At 28.1% G+C, this 14,850-nt stretch overlaps 1 protein-coding gene and 1 long non-coding RNA gene across 2 annotated transcripts; one reads left to right on the forward strand and one right to left on the reverse strand.

Moving 5' to 3' along the window:
- Positions 1 to 1,807: 1,807 nt before the first annotated feature.
- Positions 1,808 to 2,535, reverse strand: LOC108462245 (protein SHI RELATED SEQUENCE 7). Its single transcript, XM_017762220.1, has 2 exons — positions 2,319 to 2,535; positions 1,808 to 2,184 (listed from the first exon to the last, which is right to left on the reverse strand). The coding sequence occupies exons 1-2, from the start codon at positions 2,533 to 2,535 to the stop codon at positions 1,808 to 1,810; spliced, it is 594 nt and encodes a 197-aa protein (XP_017617709.1).
- Positions 2,536 to 12,248: 9,713 nt separating this feature from the next.
- LOC128286455 (uncharacterized) lies at positions 12,249 to 13,855 on the forward strand. Its single transcript, XR_008277020.1, has 3 exons — positions 12,249 to 12,373; positions 13,264 to 13,402; positions 13,625 to 13,855. It is a non-coding gene; the product is annotated as an uncharacterized LOC128286455 (long non-coding RNA).
- The last annotated feature ends 995 nt before the right edge of the window (positions 13,856 to 14,850 follow it).

The following is a 14,850-nucleotide window of genomic DNA, read 5'->3' on the forward strand; positions in this document are numbered from 1 at the left end:
TTTTTATTTATTAAACTTTTTTATATAGTCATCTTAACATTTTTAAATCTTTAATTTCTATGTGTTATAAATAATATAATATAAAAATTACTATCTTAAAAACTGGTCAAGTTATTCAAGACTCGAGCTCAACTCATATTTTAAACAAGCCTAATTTTTTTTTATCAAAACCCATTTTCCAGACCTATTATTTTTATCCCAAACCTCCCAAATTTTGAATGAGCCTTTAGATTTTGATGTGTGTCTCAATCCATAAATAGGTCTATTGTTATTTAACCAGTTCTAATAATCATCCTATCCTAAACACATAGGTCAAGTTCTAAACTAGATTTTTCAACCTTGATTCAACTCGCTTTATTAATGAAAAATAATAAAAATAATTTTATATTAATATTTATACTTTTTCATAATTAAATTCAAATAAAATATTTATTTTTTGTAAATAATAAAACCAATTATTTTGACGGATTGGCACCTTTAATTAGGGGTGAGTATTTGATCGAATCGAGTTAAATCGAGTCAAAAAATTTCTAGCTAGTCGAGTTAATGAATCCTATTTTAACAATCGAACTCAATTTAATTTTTTGTTTGAATCAAATCGAATTGAGTAGAAAAATTTCTAGTCGAGTTAACAAATCCTATTATTTATACTCAATGTTGCGTTTACATGGAACGATTATTTAACTAGTAGACAAAGTATAAAATTATTTAATTACATAACCAATATAATGGTTTTGCTTTTTAATTTAACGGGTAAACAATTATCAAAACAACGGAATTTTGCCTTATAACTTAATAGTATTGACTTTTAACTTTAGTAAATGTAAACATTTATCAAAACAACGTAGTTTTACTTTTTTTTTATTCAGATTTTCGGATAACTCGAATTGTGTAATTTATATTCGAGTTAAACCGAAAAATTTGATTTTATTATTCGAGTTGATCCAAATAACTCGATTAACTCAAATAACTTGAACTATTTAATTCAAAATTTAAATTTTTTATTTAATTTTTCGATTCGAATCGAATACTGCTTACTTCTAAATTTTGATCTTAAACAAATAACCTAATATTTGATGAAGTTTATTCTTATATAATATCTTTTTGTAATACTCTTTTTCCAAGTAGAAATGATATATTCTATTTTTTTCATTCAAAAGGGCAGAGTTATTTTCCTTTAGTAAGTGTAATTGCGTCTTTATTCCAACAAAAAGTTAAAAAGTCATCGTAATTTAAAAATTAAAATTCTTTCAAAATAAAAATTATTGATTGAGTATTCAGTTTGATTGGCATAAATATTATTGTTAATGTAAGAAGACATGAGTTCGAGTATACTAAAATATATTATTTCCTTAACTTATATGTCAAAATTAGTCCTTAAAATTTTATTTGGTCTAATTGTGGTGTTTATTTTGTACATAAAAATTAAAATCTACCTGATGATATTATTGTTAACTAAATTTTGTACATTTTGAATATTTAATGAAAATTCATTCACAGTTTAATGAATTGTAGTTTAATTTTAAAACAGACAAGGATAAGGATTAAATTCCTGAAAAATAAAAACAAGTGGACTAAATTTCAACAGTCTGATGGTTACAAAGATTCTGGACATAATTAAACCTTTTTTTCTTTCTTAAAACTATGATGAATATTAGATATGATTAGGGCAAATACAAGCGATCACCTGCTATAACCAAAGAAGGCAGAGGGAAATGGGAGTTCCAACTCACTGAAAGTGAGTAAAGTTTGCAAGAACAAGTTCTATTTTTCCTAAAGCAATTTTCCCCTTCTTCCCACGCAGTTACTAAGGCTTTGGTTGGTGGAGGAAAAACTGCGTACTAGGTGACATGAAAGCATTAAAGGGAGATGCATACGCGAAGGGAAGAAGAGTTTCTACAGTAGTCGAAGTAGTAGTAGTTGTAGTAGCCATTGTTAGAGGGTCAGCTGCAATGATTTGATTCGGCTGCTGTTGATGCAAATGTGTCTGATCTCGAGAGGAGCTTTCGCCTAATGAGTGGTGAGGGCCTTGATCATAGAGAAGACCCTTGAACACACGTCCTTCAATGTTCACACTTGTCCTATAAGCATATTCATCATCTTCATCTTCCATGGAGCTCACTCGAACACGCTGGAATGTCGCCGGAGAAATCACTTCCGCCGGAAAATTCCCCACTTCTAACCCTAAACAAGGACAACCAATAAAAAGAAAAGAAAGATATAACAGCTGCTAGGGTTCCAATCAGTCAACACTCAACACAGTACAAATAGATCTATGTATGTGTATACATGGAAAAGGCAAAGGTATGGGTGTGTACCTGAAGAAGGATTTTGTCTAAGCCTTGTAGGGTTATGAGAGATCTGTGGGTGGGTTCGATGCCTTCTATAGGCAGGAACCCAAGTGCTTTTGATATGAGTTTGGCACTGATACCCTTTGCTCCTACAACAAGTCCGGCACCTCATGAACCCACATTCTTTCTTGGCTTTGTTGCCACAGTCTTCACACCTTGTGTTGCCTTGCCTCAACATCATCATCCTCCTTAATTCATTCATTCAAACACTTGCTTAAAACCCAATTCATTTTTCCAGTTTCAAAAAAACAAATTTGATCTTGGATCTTCTTCAACCTCTAGCTCGCCTTATTTTTAAAGTGACAGTTAGGGAAGATGGTGTCTAGGTGGTGTTTTATCTTGATTTGGTTTGTGTTTATGGGTTTTTCTAGACATGATTTTTTGAGTGGTTTTTATAAAGCTGTGAAACCAGTAAAAGTAGGATTTTATTTTGGTTAAAAGATGCACCAAGTCCCTCTACTCTTCGTACTTTTAGAATTTAGTCACTCTTCTTTTACATTCAAAATATTTAATTAATCTCTATTTTTTAAATTTAAAAATATAAATCCAATAATTAGCAATACTAAAATTATGAATTCATTGCAATATCAATATGTTCTAACCTTTCATTTTTCCTTTGGTTTCTATTATATGTCAAATCCTGAAGTTATGGGGTCTAATATTTTGCTGGGTGCTTGTCATTTTGAGACGTTTATTTTTAACATTAGACATGATGATGTTTTTAGGTCAAAGTCTACGTGGAGTCTCTATATTGTTATATAAAATTTAAATTAAGAGATGGACGAAATTTATCGTAAAATTATTCTAAAATAAATTTTAATAGGAAAACTAAAATTAATAATGTAATATTATCTTTTTTTAAAGTTACTTACAACATCGTACCAGTCTCAATTTTCAGCATTAATCGAGTTATGTCACTTTACCGGTTGGCACTTATCAAGTCATCTCACTTTATTGGCAAAATATAAATTTATGATAAATTAATACAATGACCTAAGATTTGATAATATAACCAACAGAGAAAAATTATATGAAACAAGAACATCTCGTCATTTGTATCTATTTTTCAATAGTTTAATATCACATCAGTATTTTCATCTTGAGTTTCAGTATTTTTATTTAGATTTGACATTAAACTATTAGAAATGAATAATATTACTGTTTCATACAATTTTTTCCCATAACGAATAACCTTATAACGCCCATATAATTTTATATTGAACTGTATCAATTTTACTCTCAACCTTTTAATGAATTGATCAATTTCATCCTTAAATTGTAAGGATATGATAATAAAAATTAATAAAGCTCTTGACATTTAATATATTTTTCAAATAACATTCTAATTCTAATTATGTATTAGTACTTATTACTATGATTATTACAATATTACTATCTTTAGCGAGTCAAATAAAGATTGAAAATTGAATAAATTAATCCCTAAAAATAGTAAATTCAATCAATATCATAATATCTATCTATATATATATATAAGCCAACAAAAATAATAAATTTTTAGTTCTATTATTATGATACTTACTATTACCGACCCGTAACTCGAATGGATCCCATATCAAGCTCGAGTGTTGGGCTCGCACAGCGAGATTGCATGGTATTGAGTGTTCGCATGAGGGGTACATGCATATTCTTCCTGCAAGGTCATATTAAGATCGCGCATGGACCGTACAAACACATGATAAATCTAGAGTAGAGTACATGATGATATGCATAGAATTTATTCTGAGATATCACGTCAACGAACAGTAACCATATCATATAAATATACAATCTTATTATTGAAAGAGAAGGTTGAGAAAAACACTCAACAATGGAGTTTTTAGTTTTCACTGTTTTTATCTTTACAGATAATGATCCTATATATCTATCACGGCAAAAGTTGTTTTAACATCGACCTGTTCTAATTATATGATTAGATCTGTCCTCATCTATTTTGCTTACTTTCTTCGTAGTAAATTCAAAAGAGAGAATGCAATTGCTGAAAAAACAAAAAAGTGTAAATTTTATTTTCCAACTGTTATCCACTTTCCACAAAAATGATAAACATAAAGAAAAGCTGTGATGCAATTAGTTTAATGGCAAATTTTTGGAGTTAAATAATTTTTAATTCAGTTGAAATTAATATTATTGTTGGTGAATGAGGATATGAGTTCGACAGTATAATTGTTTATGGGTTGGGTCGGGTCTTGGACCGAATAATGGGTCTAAATTTTTGCTTAAGTTCGTTCTAGATAAAAATGTTAAAACCTCGGCCCGGCCCGACTCGTATTAATTTTTTTTATATAAAAATTTAAAAATATAATACACCAAATACACTAAAAATATTAAAATAAATATTTTCTAACAAATTGAAAATAAAATTAAAAAAATATTTATACTTAAATAAAATTAAAACAAGTGCAACTTAACAAGCAAATACCTCTAAAATAGTAGCAAAATTAACAATAAAACAAGGGTTACACAATATCCAAACATTAACAATAAAATAGTAACAATATAATAGTGAAATTATAGCAAAATAGTGGCAAAAAGTGGGAAAACAATAGTAAAATAGCAGAGAATTTTTTACTGAAAATTCATGGGTTGGGACTTGGCAAAAAAATATTACCCGAGGCTTGACCCGTTTTCTAAATGAGCCTTGTTTTTTGTCCAAGCCCTACCATTTTTCGGGCGAATCCGGCCCATGAATAACTCTATTCGAAAGCAAGTACACTTATCATTTTATTTAAGGAATGGAGAAGAATTATAGGTAATTTTAAGTATATTGTATAAAAAAATAATTCTAATATTGTAGTCTATTTTTTTTTTTTATTGTGTTGTATTTTATATGAGATGTCCACTAATATAAAAGTTTAACCTTGTAAGGATGAACGCCACAACTTGTCCTATACTTTGGCGATATAATCCATATATATTGGGGAAACCCCCAAAGACATCCATAAATTCATCATATTTGAGAATTCCTCATCTGGTCTTTTTGAAGTTAAATCTAATTACACCCTAGGCTATCGCCGGCCACCCAACCACGACACTTAAGCTTGATAGATGGGACCCACAAGCGACCCTTCTTTTCCTATAAATACTTCCGACGAGAGAGAAGAAAGGGACGTTGGACTTTTACCCTACTAAAATCTCTTTTCACCATTTCTTTAGCCTTCTAAGAATAGTTTCTTTCCACATCTCTCATTGTAAATCACCCTCCCATTAATGACTCTTCACAACCCTTACGATGTGAATCTCAATCGCAAGTAAATTTATTGTTTATATTATAACAATTAACATTATCTGTAGAAATGAAGTAAAAAAAGGTATATCTTTACCCCTGAAAACTGTGATCTCCCAAAAAAGGAAACTAAATGATTTTCACAACTCAAACTGAAGGGAGTGTGAGGAGTAAGGGAGCCCACGGCATAATGCCTATATCACACTGATGCCACCAAGGATTACCTTAGTTTGAGGAACGCTATCAAAGAGGCTATAAGAAGAGGGCAACCCCCCCCCCCCGGGGGGTAAAAAGAGAAAAAGGAGAAACCAATCAATAACGGTCCTAGATGACCAAAACGTCATTATGACCAAACCCCTTGGTCTTGCCGTGTTTGAATTTCACAGAGGCAATCATGCCTCCATTGCACTTTGGCATTAGTTTGACGGGGTGTTAGAGTAGATATATACCATTTATTTTTAGGATTATTCTTTACAATTATTATAGCTATATCTTTGCTGTAACCATTTGTGCTTATCTCATATTTTACACTAGTTGTATAAATATGTTGTAAACTCTCCTTCATCAAGAGTTGAAATACACTCACTTCAAACAATTTCTCTCTCTTTTTTGCATTATTTTACACAAAGAAGTACCCGTTGCTACTCCCTTAAATAAACCAATAAACATTGCTTTGGAGGGCACTGGGATAAGGGCATTTGCACTAGATAGGCAAAAGAGGGCAACCTTGCTGTACTCCTCACTAAATGAAAATTGCCAGTGGGAGAGACACTGACAAGAATCCCTTAAATTTAAATTTTATATTTTTCGAATTTTTAAATTTTAATCTTGACACAATTGACTTTCGTTGTTCCATTAATTAGATTTTTAACGAGTGCATATGTAGAAATAACAAGTAAATATGATATTACACATATGATAATATGTTTACATTATTAATTTTAGAAATAGTATAACTTAACTTTTAATAGTTATTGTTCAACGAGGACTAAAATTTTAAAATTTTAAAAATACAAAAATTAAAATTTACCAAATTAAAGTATAGAAATTAAATCCATAACTTTCCATTGGATTCTATGAAGTAAAACCGACCAAAATAGCAGTGTTGAAGTTGATTTTCAATTTCCTTTCTCAACCCAACCACTTATGGCTCCTCTGCTCGGATAATCTATAGTCTTGTTTGCTCTTAGGGAACAGTAAAGTATCCGACATGCAAACCCTTACCACCGCCTTTATGCAACGAAACGCTACCACCTTAACCAATATTCTTTTTATAGCCCTAAACCTACCAATAATTGGAAGCTAGATGCTTATGCATACCTATACCTATTCGTAGTTAGGGTCACTTGTCTAAACTTGAAGATCCACTTGAAAAATAGGACGATTCAGATAAATGAGACTTGAAAAATAGGCTTGATAAAATTTAAGGTCTATTTTCTATATAGGTCGAGACTTGGGTAAGTTTTTTGGCTTAAGCCCCGAATATATTATGTTATAAAAAATTATTATATTAATTATATATATTTATATTTATATTCAACCACTCCCCAACAACAATTAAACTCATTACTCAAAACTTTAAAAAAAATATCCAACTAAATAACTTAATCCAAAATATAAAATATTTTAAAATTATATTTAATACAATAAATTATTTATTATATTTATTTGTGTTTTTAATAAAAATACTTTTTAATATGTTAAAAATTCTTATTCTAGCATTTTTTAATGCATTTAGTATATTATATTTTTAAAAAATTATTTCTAAATAAAATTAATCTAAAAAATTAAATATGAGCAGGTCGAATCAGGTCCAAATTTATTTTTCTTAAATTAAATTAAACTTGAATAAAAAATAAATTTATTTTTTAAATCAGATCCAACTCAAACTTAAAAATTATTAGTCTAAATAGATAACTAATGGTTTAAATTGACATCCCCATTCGTCCCCGATTGGTCATAATATCCTCTTTCAAAATAGACCATATCTGGAAGTGTGGCTGTGGCTATGGGTAAAGAAATGACAGCCTTCCACTTTGTAATCGTCCTTTGCACTTCCCACTAAACTCGGCTTTTCGACCTTCTTTCAGCTCTCCTGGGGGTCCTGCTTTCTCTCTAAAATTTTCACTTTGGAATATTTTTTATCACATGTTAAATTATTTATCTAAGTCTGAAGGCTCATTTGAAAAGTAAGAGAATTTAGATAATAATATAAGTTCAAAAAATAAGCTTAAACAAAAAATAAATCTCATTTTTTAAATAGATTGAGCCTCAGATAGATTTTTTGCTCGAGCCTAAGTTGGCTGACCAGAATCACATGCCTATATTTCTTTTTTGTATTTTTAATTTGTTGAGAAATAATTTATTTTAATATTTTTGGTGTACTTAATGTATTACATTTTTAAAATTTATTTTTATATAAAAAAATTATTATGGTTGGGTCGAGTCGAGCTTGGGCTTAGCATTTTTAATAAGGGTTAGACTTAAAAAAATTTTAAACCCATTTTTCAGCCCAAATCTAAAAACTAAGCCTAAAATTCTGCATCAAACCTATCCATGATCAGGTCTAGTGCTGATATGCTTTTTTCGAATATTTTTCTTATTTTCTAATTATTATCCATCTATACTATATATACATATAAGGTTGATTGAGTTAAATGTAACCTATTAATTGGGTCACAACTCAGTTAGAAAATTACTACAAAACAACGTATTTTTAATTTTGATTAATTTTAAAAATATACACACATAAAAAAATCATGAGATTTAAATCCAAGACTAAATACTCTCATTATCTCAATTTTTCTATTTTAATCAAAGCCTTTTTGGTTTTTATATATTTTTTTATATATTTGTCATATAAATGTTTTCACCTACCTCGTACGTGAGTTATAATTTAATCTCTATGCTATATTTAAAAAGTTAATTGAGGAGTTTGAGTCGCTTATTAATTAGTCCCAACTCATTGAGTAATTACCAAAAGCTATTCTTTTCATAAAATAAGAAACATTATTATAGAATATTTTTGTTATTTTAAATTATGTAAAATTTTAAAAATACACTTAATTAGATTTGAAACCACAACATTAAGCTCGTTAACTTTATATTTTCAATTAGACAGCAATTTAATTAAAATTTTATTAAAATATTATTTTATATACAAAATAACAAATATTAATTTCGTAATTTTGAACTTTAGACATATATAAACTATGAACTTATAAGTGGACCATTTCAATAAATTATTAATAATTTAGTGTTGAAATAAAAGGAAATGGTGACAAAAGAACAAAGCTTCAGACAAATAGCCTTCCAAATACACATAAATCAGAAAAATAAAAGGAAAAAGACCTCCTACCAACATCATTTCAAGCACTTTCCACCACTTGCACATCTCCAATTAGGGTGCTTATATGTATATTAATTCTCGCGGATTGAATTGGTGTCATCAATTAATTTTGATATTAATTTAATTGAATAATTATTAAAATACGAGGATAGCTTTGTGTTTTTATTTTTTACAATAAAACAATATTATTATCAGTGGAGGAGACTGAATTTTTTTTGAAGGGGACGAAATTAAATTGTATATTTTTATAATAGTAAAAATACAATTTCATCATTTTAATAGTTTGTATCTTTATAATTTTAAAGGGTTAAATTAAAATTTTTTCCATCTTTAGGGAGCAAAAGTGAAATTTTATCATTACTAATTTAAAAATTTTATAAATTATAAAGGGCCTAAATTAAAATTTAACCATTTTAGAGGGGTCATGGCCCCATGAATCTCCACTATGCTCCGCCACTTATTATGGCATTTGAACTTGAAACACATGAACTTTTAACTTTTAATATAAATATATTTATTACGTATATTTTTCACATATATTGTAATTGTGCCACAATCTAATATATATTATTATTTCAGTCTATGACTGAGTTGGTGTCATGAGTGAACGAGGCAACAACTCGGTTAGAAAAATTATGGCAATATTCTTTTGTAATTAAAATAAGGTATATTATTTTAGGGTAATTTAGTGTTTTTATAATTTTTAAAAACCAAAAAAATTTACATATAATAAGAATTGAACCCATGCTAATTGCATCAATAAAATCTTAAATTTAGAACTAGGTCAAAGTTTTTTTATAATTTTTTATACATTTTTATTTTAATATGCACATTTTATTACCTCATTCAGTTATACATATATATATATGATTTTTTGGTACAACGATGATTTGAACATAGGTTATTCCTAGGTAGGTGAACAATCAGTCAATAGGTCACAACTTGGGGTTCAGTTGTATATATATCTATACTATTATTTAAGGCCTGATTGAATTTATGCCATAAGTCAATTGAGCACCAACTCAGTTAGGAAAATTATGAAAATGTCATTTCATAATTAAAATAAATTGTATTATTCGAGGATATTTTAATATTTTTATTAAAAATAATAAAAAATTATGCATCTGGAAGGATTTGAACTTACACTAATTTCATTGGTAAAATCTTAAATTTACCACTTAACCAAAGTTTTATTCGATTTTGTTTATACATTTTAATTTTATTATGCACACTTTATTGCCTCCATCAATATATATATATATATATATATATATATATATATATATATATATATATTAATAATGTTGTTGATTGAGATGATGTCATAAATTTAACTTGACACCAACTTAGGTTTGATGACAATACCATAATAAATAATTATATATTTGTATTCTTTCTTCGTACTCATGTGTTTAAATTCTATTTTACTTACAATTTAATTTATTTTTTTAATATCGTACATATTTCATGTGTTATTATTAATTAGTTTCAAACCATATATTTTATTATTTATTATATATTATTTTAAAATACAAACTATATTCTAAATCGTAATTTCTACACACATACACATTTATGTTTTTTTTCATGCATCGCAATAAACCTAATCAAAAGTGGGAGAGTTTGGATAAAATTATAAATCCAAAAAATAGGTTTAGACAAAATAATAAGACCCGTTTTCTAAATGAGATGGATTTTGGGTAAGGTTTTTTTTTTTGCTTAGGCTTCACCTAACTCGGCCCAAATTTACGAAAAAAGGAAAAAAATTGTTGCTGTTTTGCTATCATTTCGCTAATGTATTGCTATTATTTTGTCGTTATTGTTTGGATATTATATAACTCTTGTTTTATTGTTAATTTTGCTATCATTGTAAACACGTTTGTTTGCTAAGTTGCACATATGTTAGTATTATTTAAGTATAATTTTTTTAATTTTTTAGAAACATTTATTTTAATATTTTTAGTTTATTTGATATGTTATGCTTTTAAAATTTATTTTTATATAAAAATAATATAAAAATTTTAACACGGGAGGGCTGGATGAGCTCGAATTCTAGCATTTTTTATCTGAACCGGACTTGGACAAAATTTCAAGTCTATTTTTTGGACTGAGCCTAAAAATTTTACCTTAACCTGACCCAAACTCAACTCATGATCAGTTCTACTACCGTGACTTGATTTTTATCGAACTCAAGATAAATTCTCTCAATCTTAATTTTTCTTTTTTTATTCACATTTTCAAATATAAAATCTTACATAAAAGATATCGAATCTTTTATCACTCAATTCAACCTTTATATTTGCATTTAATTAATATTGACTATCAAGATACTAGTCTAGTAGATGCGTTTATGATTATATATGTCAGATTGCTCGAGATAAACAGGACCAGAACTAGGGACAACTTGAAAGAGCAACGGTTCTCTTACACGTTTTGTCCTGTTGTCGGGATCTAGAATTTGCATATTCGTGTGGGAGATGTTAATGCCATTGTTTCTAATATTCAATCATAAGCCATCACCACAATGAGGAAAAAAATAATAATTATTGGGCATAAAAGCAACTACTCTTTTCTATTATTATTATTACAAAAATCTTTAAATGAAAATTGAATTAATCCATCTTTAAATATATATATATTAAATTTATATTTATAATTTTTAAAAATATAAAATAAAATCCAATTACAATTTACCTAAACTCAAAAACAAGGGCGTAGTAAAACATATAATAGCTATTACTCCCCACAAGTTTAAAATATAATGGTTCCAATCCAAGCATTGATATTTAATAATATTTTTATAAAAATAGTTGTAACAGCTCGATTTTTAGTGATATCGAAAATAGTAGTTCGAGGCCACTAAATTTGACGAGTAAACTCGTAAATTTTATTATTTAGTATTTACGAGTTAAATGTGGTTTTAGAAAGATTTTGAATTGGCAATTTAAGTTTTATAATGAATTATTAGGTTTGAGCGATAAAATCTTAGGTTAAGTGGTTTTAGAAAATGAGGTAACGAGACCTCTTTTCTATAAACCGAGTCGTAAATATTTTTATAAATATTTATGGAGTGTCATTAAGGTAGTATTAAAGTTTCGATAGAAAATTTTAACGTTTTGATAGTTAATTAATTAAAAAGAACTAAATTAAAATATGTGCAAAACTTGTAAATTATAAGAAATAGAGATTAAATGGTTCAAATAGTAAATAAGGGAGGACTTAAAGAGGAAATAAGCCAAAATGAGATGGCTGAGGCGCATAAGCAAAGAATAAATAATAAAATAATGTAATATAATGGCAAAATAGTAATTTAGTTGAAATTAAACTTAAACAAATTGAATTCTAAAGTTTTCTAAGCCATTCTTCTTCAAAATTTCGTCCAAACAGCCTGGGAGATAGAGTTTCAATTGGTTTTGTATATTTTTGCTGCATGTAAGTCTAATTCTTGCCATTTTTTTTGTAATTTTTATCTTTTTGAGACTTTTATAATTAAGTCCAACTTAATATTACCTTAGTTTTTGATTTTATTGAAAATTTTGGAAGTTACCATTGATGAATATAAGATGTTTTAGATGAATAAACATGGATTTAGAGCTTTAATTTTGTTATATAATGATTTTATGAAGTAATTTTGTTAAATATTGATTTTAGGGTCAAATTGTGAAGAAGTTAAAGAATTAGCGTTGGTATTAAATTTCTGTTTTATCAAGGCCTGTATGGTAGCTTAGAATATTTGAATAAATTATTAATTGAGAAAAATTAGTTCAATTGATAGATTAACTAGTTAAGGGACTAAATTGTAAAAGTTGTAAAAGTTTGGGGTAATTTTGTAAATTTAAATAATTAAAGGGTATTAATTGTGAAGTGAAATGGAACTGAAATATGTACTAATGAATGAATAATTTTATATTTTAGATCAAGAACCCATAGATACTTGTGAAAAGGAAAATTAGCGTAATAGTCCCTAAACTTCTGTAAATATTACAATTCAATCCAGGTAAGTTCGTATGGTTAAAATTTAATATTTATATTGATTTGATGAATGGTATTATGTATTTATTCTATTGTTGAAAATGAAATATTGTTAAAGTTATAAAATTAAATTGGATATTCGGATTAAATGAAACGCGAGATTTTAGTACATTTGGCATTCGGTGAATTGACGACATTGGAGGAAAATGACAGCAAATTACCCAAGTAAACTGAGGTTCAGTATATGTTGTGAACTTTCGTGTTTACTTTTCGTTTAGCTCTCACGAGCTTCTGTTTAACTCATATGAGTTTCCGTTCAGCTTTATTGAGCTTTTGTTTAACTCTTACAGGTTTCTGTTCAGCACTTACAAGCTTCCGTTCAACCCTTATGGGTTTCTGTTTAGCTCTCATGAGCTTCTGTTTAGCCATCGGGCTTCTGAAAATGATGTACTCTTATTCGTAAGCCGTTCTTCAATTTGGGAAGATTTGGTAAGTGAATATATGTAATTGAAATTGAAGGACATATTATTTGTTATTGGTATTGATCTGAAATAAGTGTATTCATCGATTGAAGTTGTGATTGGCAGGGAGTTTACATTGAATGAATTTATTTAATTGATGTGTTATGGTAGGTTCAGTAAGATTTATGTTTAACCCATCGAACTTACTAAGCTTCATTAAGCTTACTTGTGTTGTTTAATGTCTTTGTAGATTTTCGTGGGGTCGGAAGATCAGATGAGCACATCAAGACACACTATCCAGCTTGTTCCGGTAGTTTTTGAAGCGTTCAACATGGTTTATATGGCATGTATAGGGATTGATGTGGATTAGATCAAAGTTGGTTTGTATAAATGTTATGAATGATGTTTTGTTTAAATAATCAACCTAGATATATATTTTGGTTTGGAAATGAAGTAAATTGTGATGTGGTTATGAATTATATATGCTAATAGGTATTTAATTAGTAATAAACCTTAGTAAAATTTGTTAAATGGACTAGATAGGTAAGTTTGAGTATTTATGGTATGTGTGATGATATATTGTGTATAATACATGACTTTGGCTTGCTTTGATTGCTTTGTGGTGGTTTATTGAAGTGTTAAAATATTGTGCTTAGGTTGATATCCAAAGGGGTGAGAAATGTTGTAACAGTCCGATTTAGACCCTAATCGGAATTGTGGTTTCAGGACCACGAATTTGAGTCAGAAAAATATTTAAATATTATTTTTCGTTTTTATTATATGTGAATTAGCATGGGTGAAAGTTTCGTTGAAAAATTTTATCATTTCGATAGTTAATTGAGCAAAAAGGACTAAATCGCATAAAGTGTAAAAGTTGTGTTCTATAAGTCAAATGTGTCTAATAGCTATGGAATATTAAAGTAGGAGTCATTATTGAATAATTATTCCACTATTTTGGTTAGTGGAAGAATTGGTTTGGCATTGTTGAAATTTATTTTATTTTTAAATGTTAAAGCTGCTAGTTAGTAAATAAGTTAATATTAAATAAAATAGAAGAAAAATTTGGTTCATTATCACCTTCCACCACTAAAAACTCACATTTAGAACAGCCATGGAAGCTTGAGCATTCAGCTATACTCATTTCTCATGCATGTGAGTATTTTCTTATCTGTTTTTAATAATTTTTAAGTTTTTGAGATCATTGCTTTGTGTTTTAGCTAGTCCATGCTCAAATTTCTAATTTTGGTGAATATTTTGAGTTATGCCATTGATGAACATTTGTGTTTTGTGATGTTTGATGATAAATTATGAAAGATATGTTTTGGATTAATATGTTTTGTATTGGAGTTTTTAATGTTTTTGAGTTATTAGGACTAAATTGTAAAAATAATAAGTTGAAGGACTAAAATGAAAAATAAATGGAATATATGGATTAGTATGAGCATAAGGAAGATTCGGCCTAACTATGATGTGGTG

Source organism: Gossypium arboreum, chromosome 13 (genome assembly GCF_025698485.1).
Source record: "Gossypium arboreum isolate Shixiya-1 chromosome 13, ASM2569848v2, whole genome shotgun sequence".
Lineage (NCBI taxonomy): Eukaryota > Viridiplantae > Streptophyta > Magnoliopsida > Malvales > Malvaceae > Gossypium > Gossypium arboreum.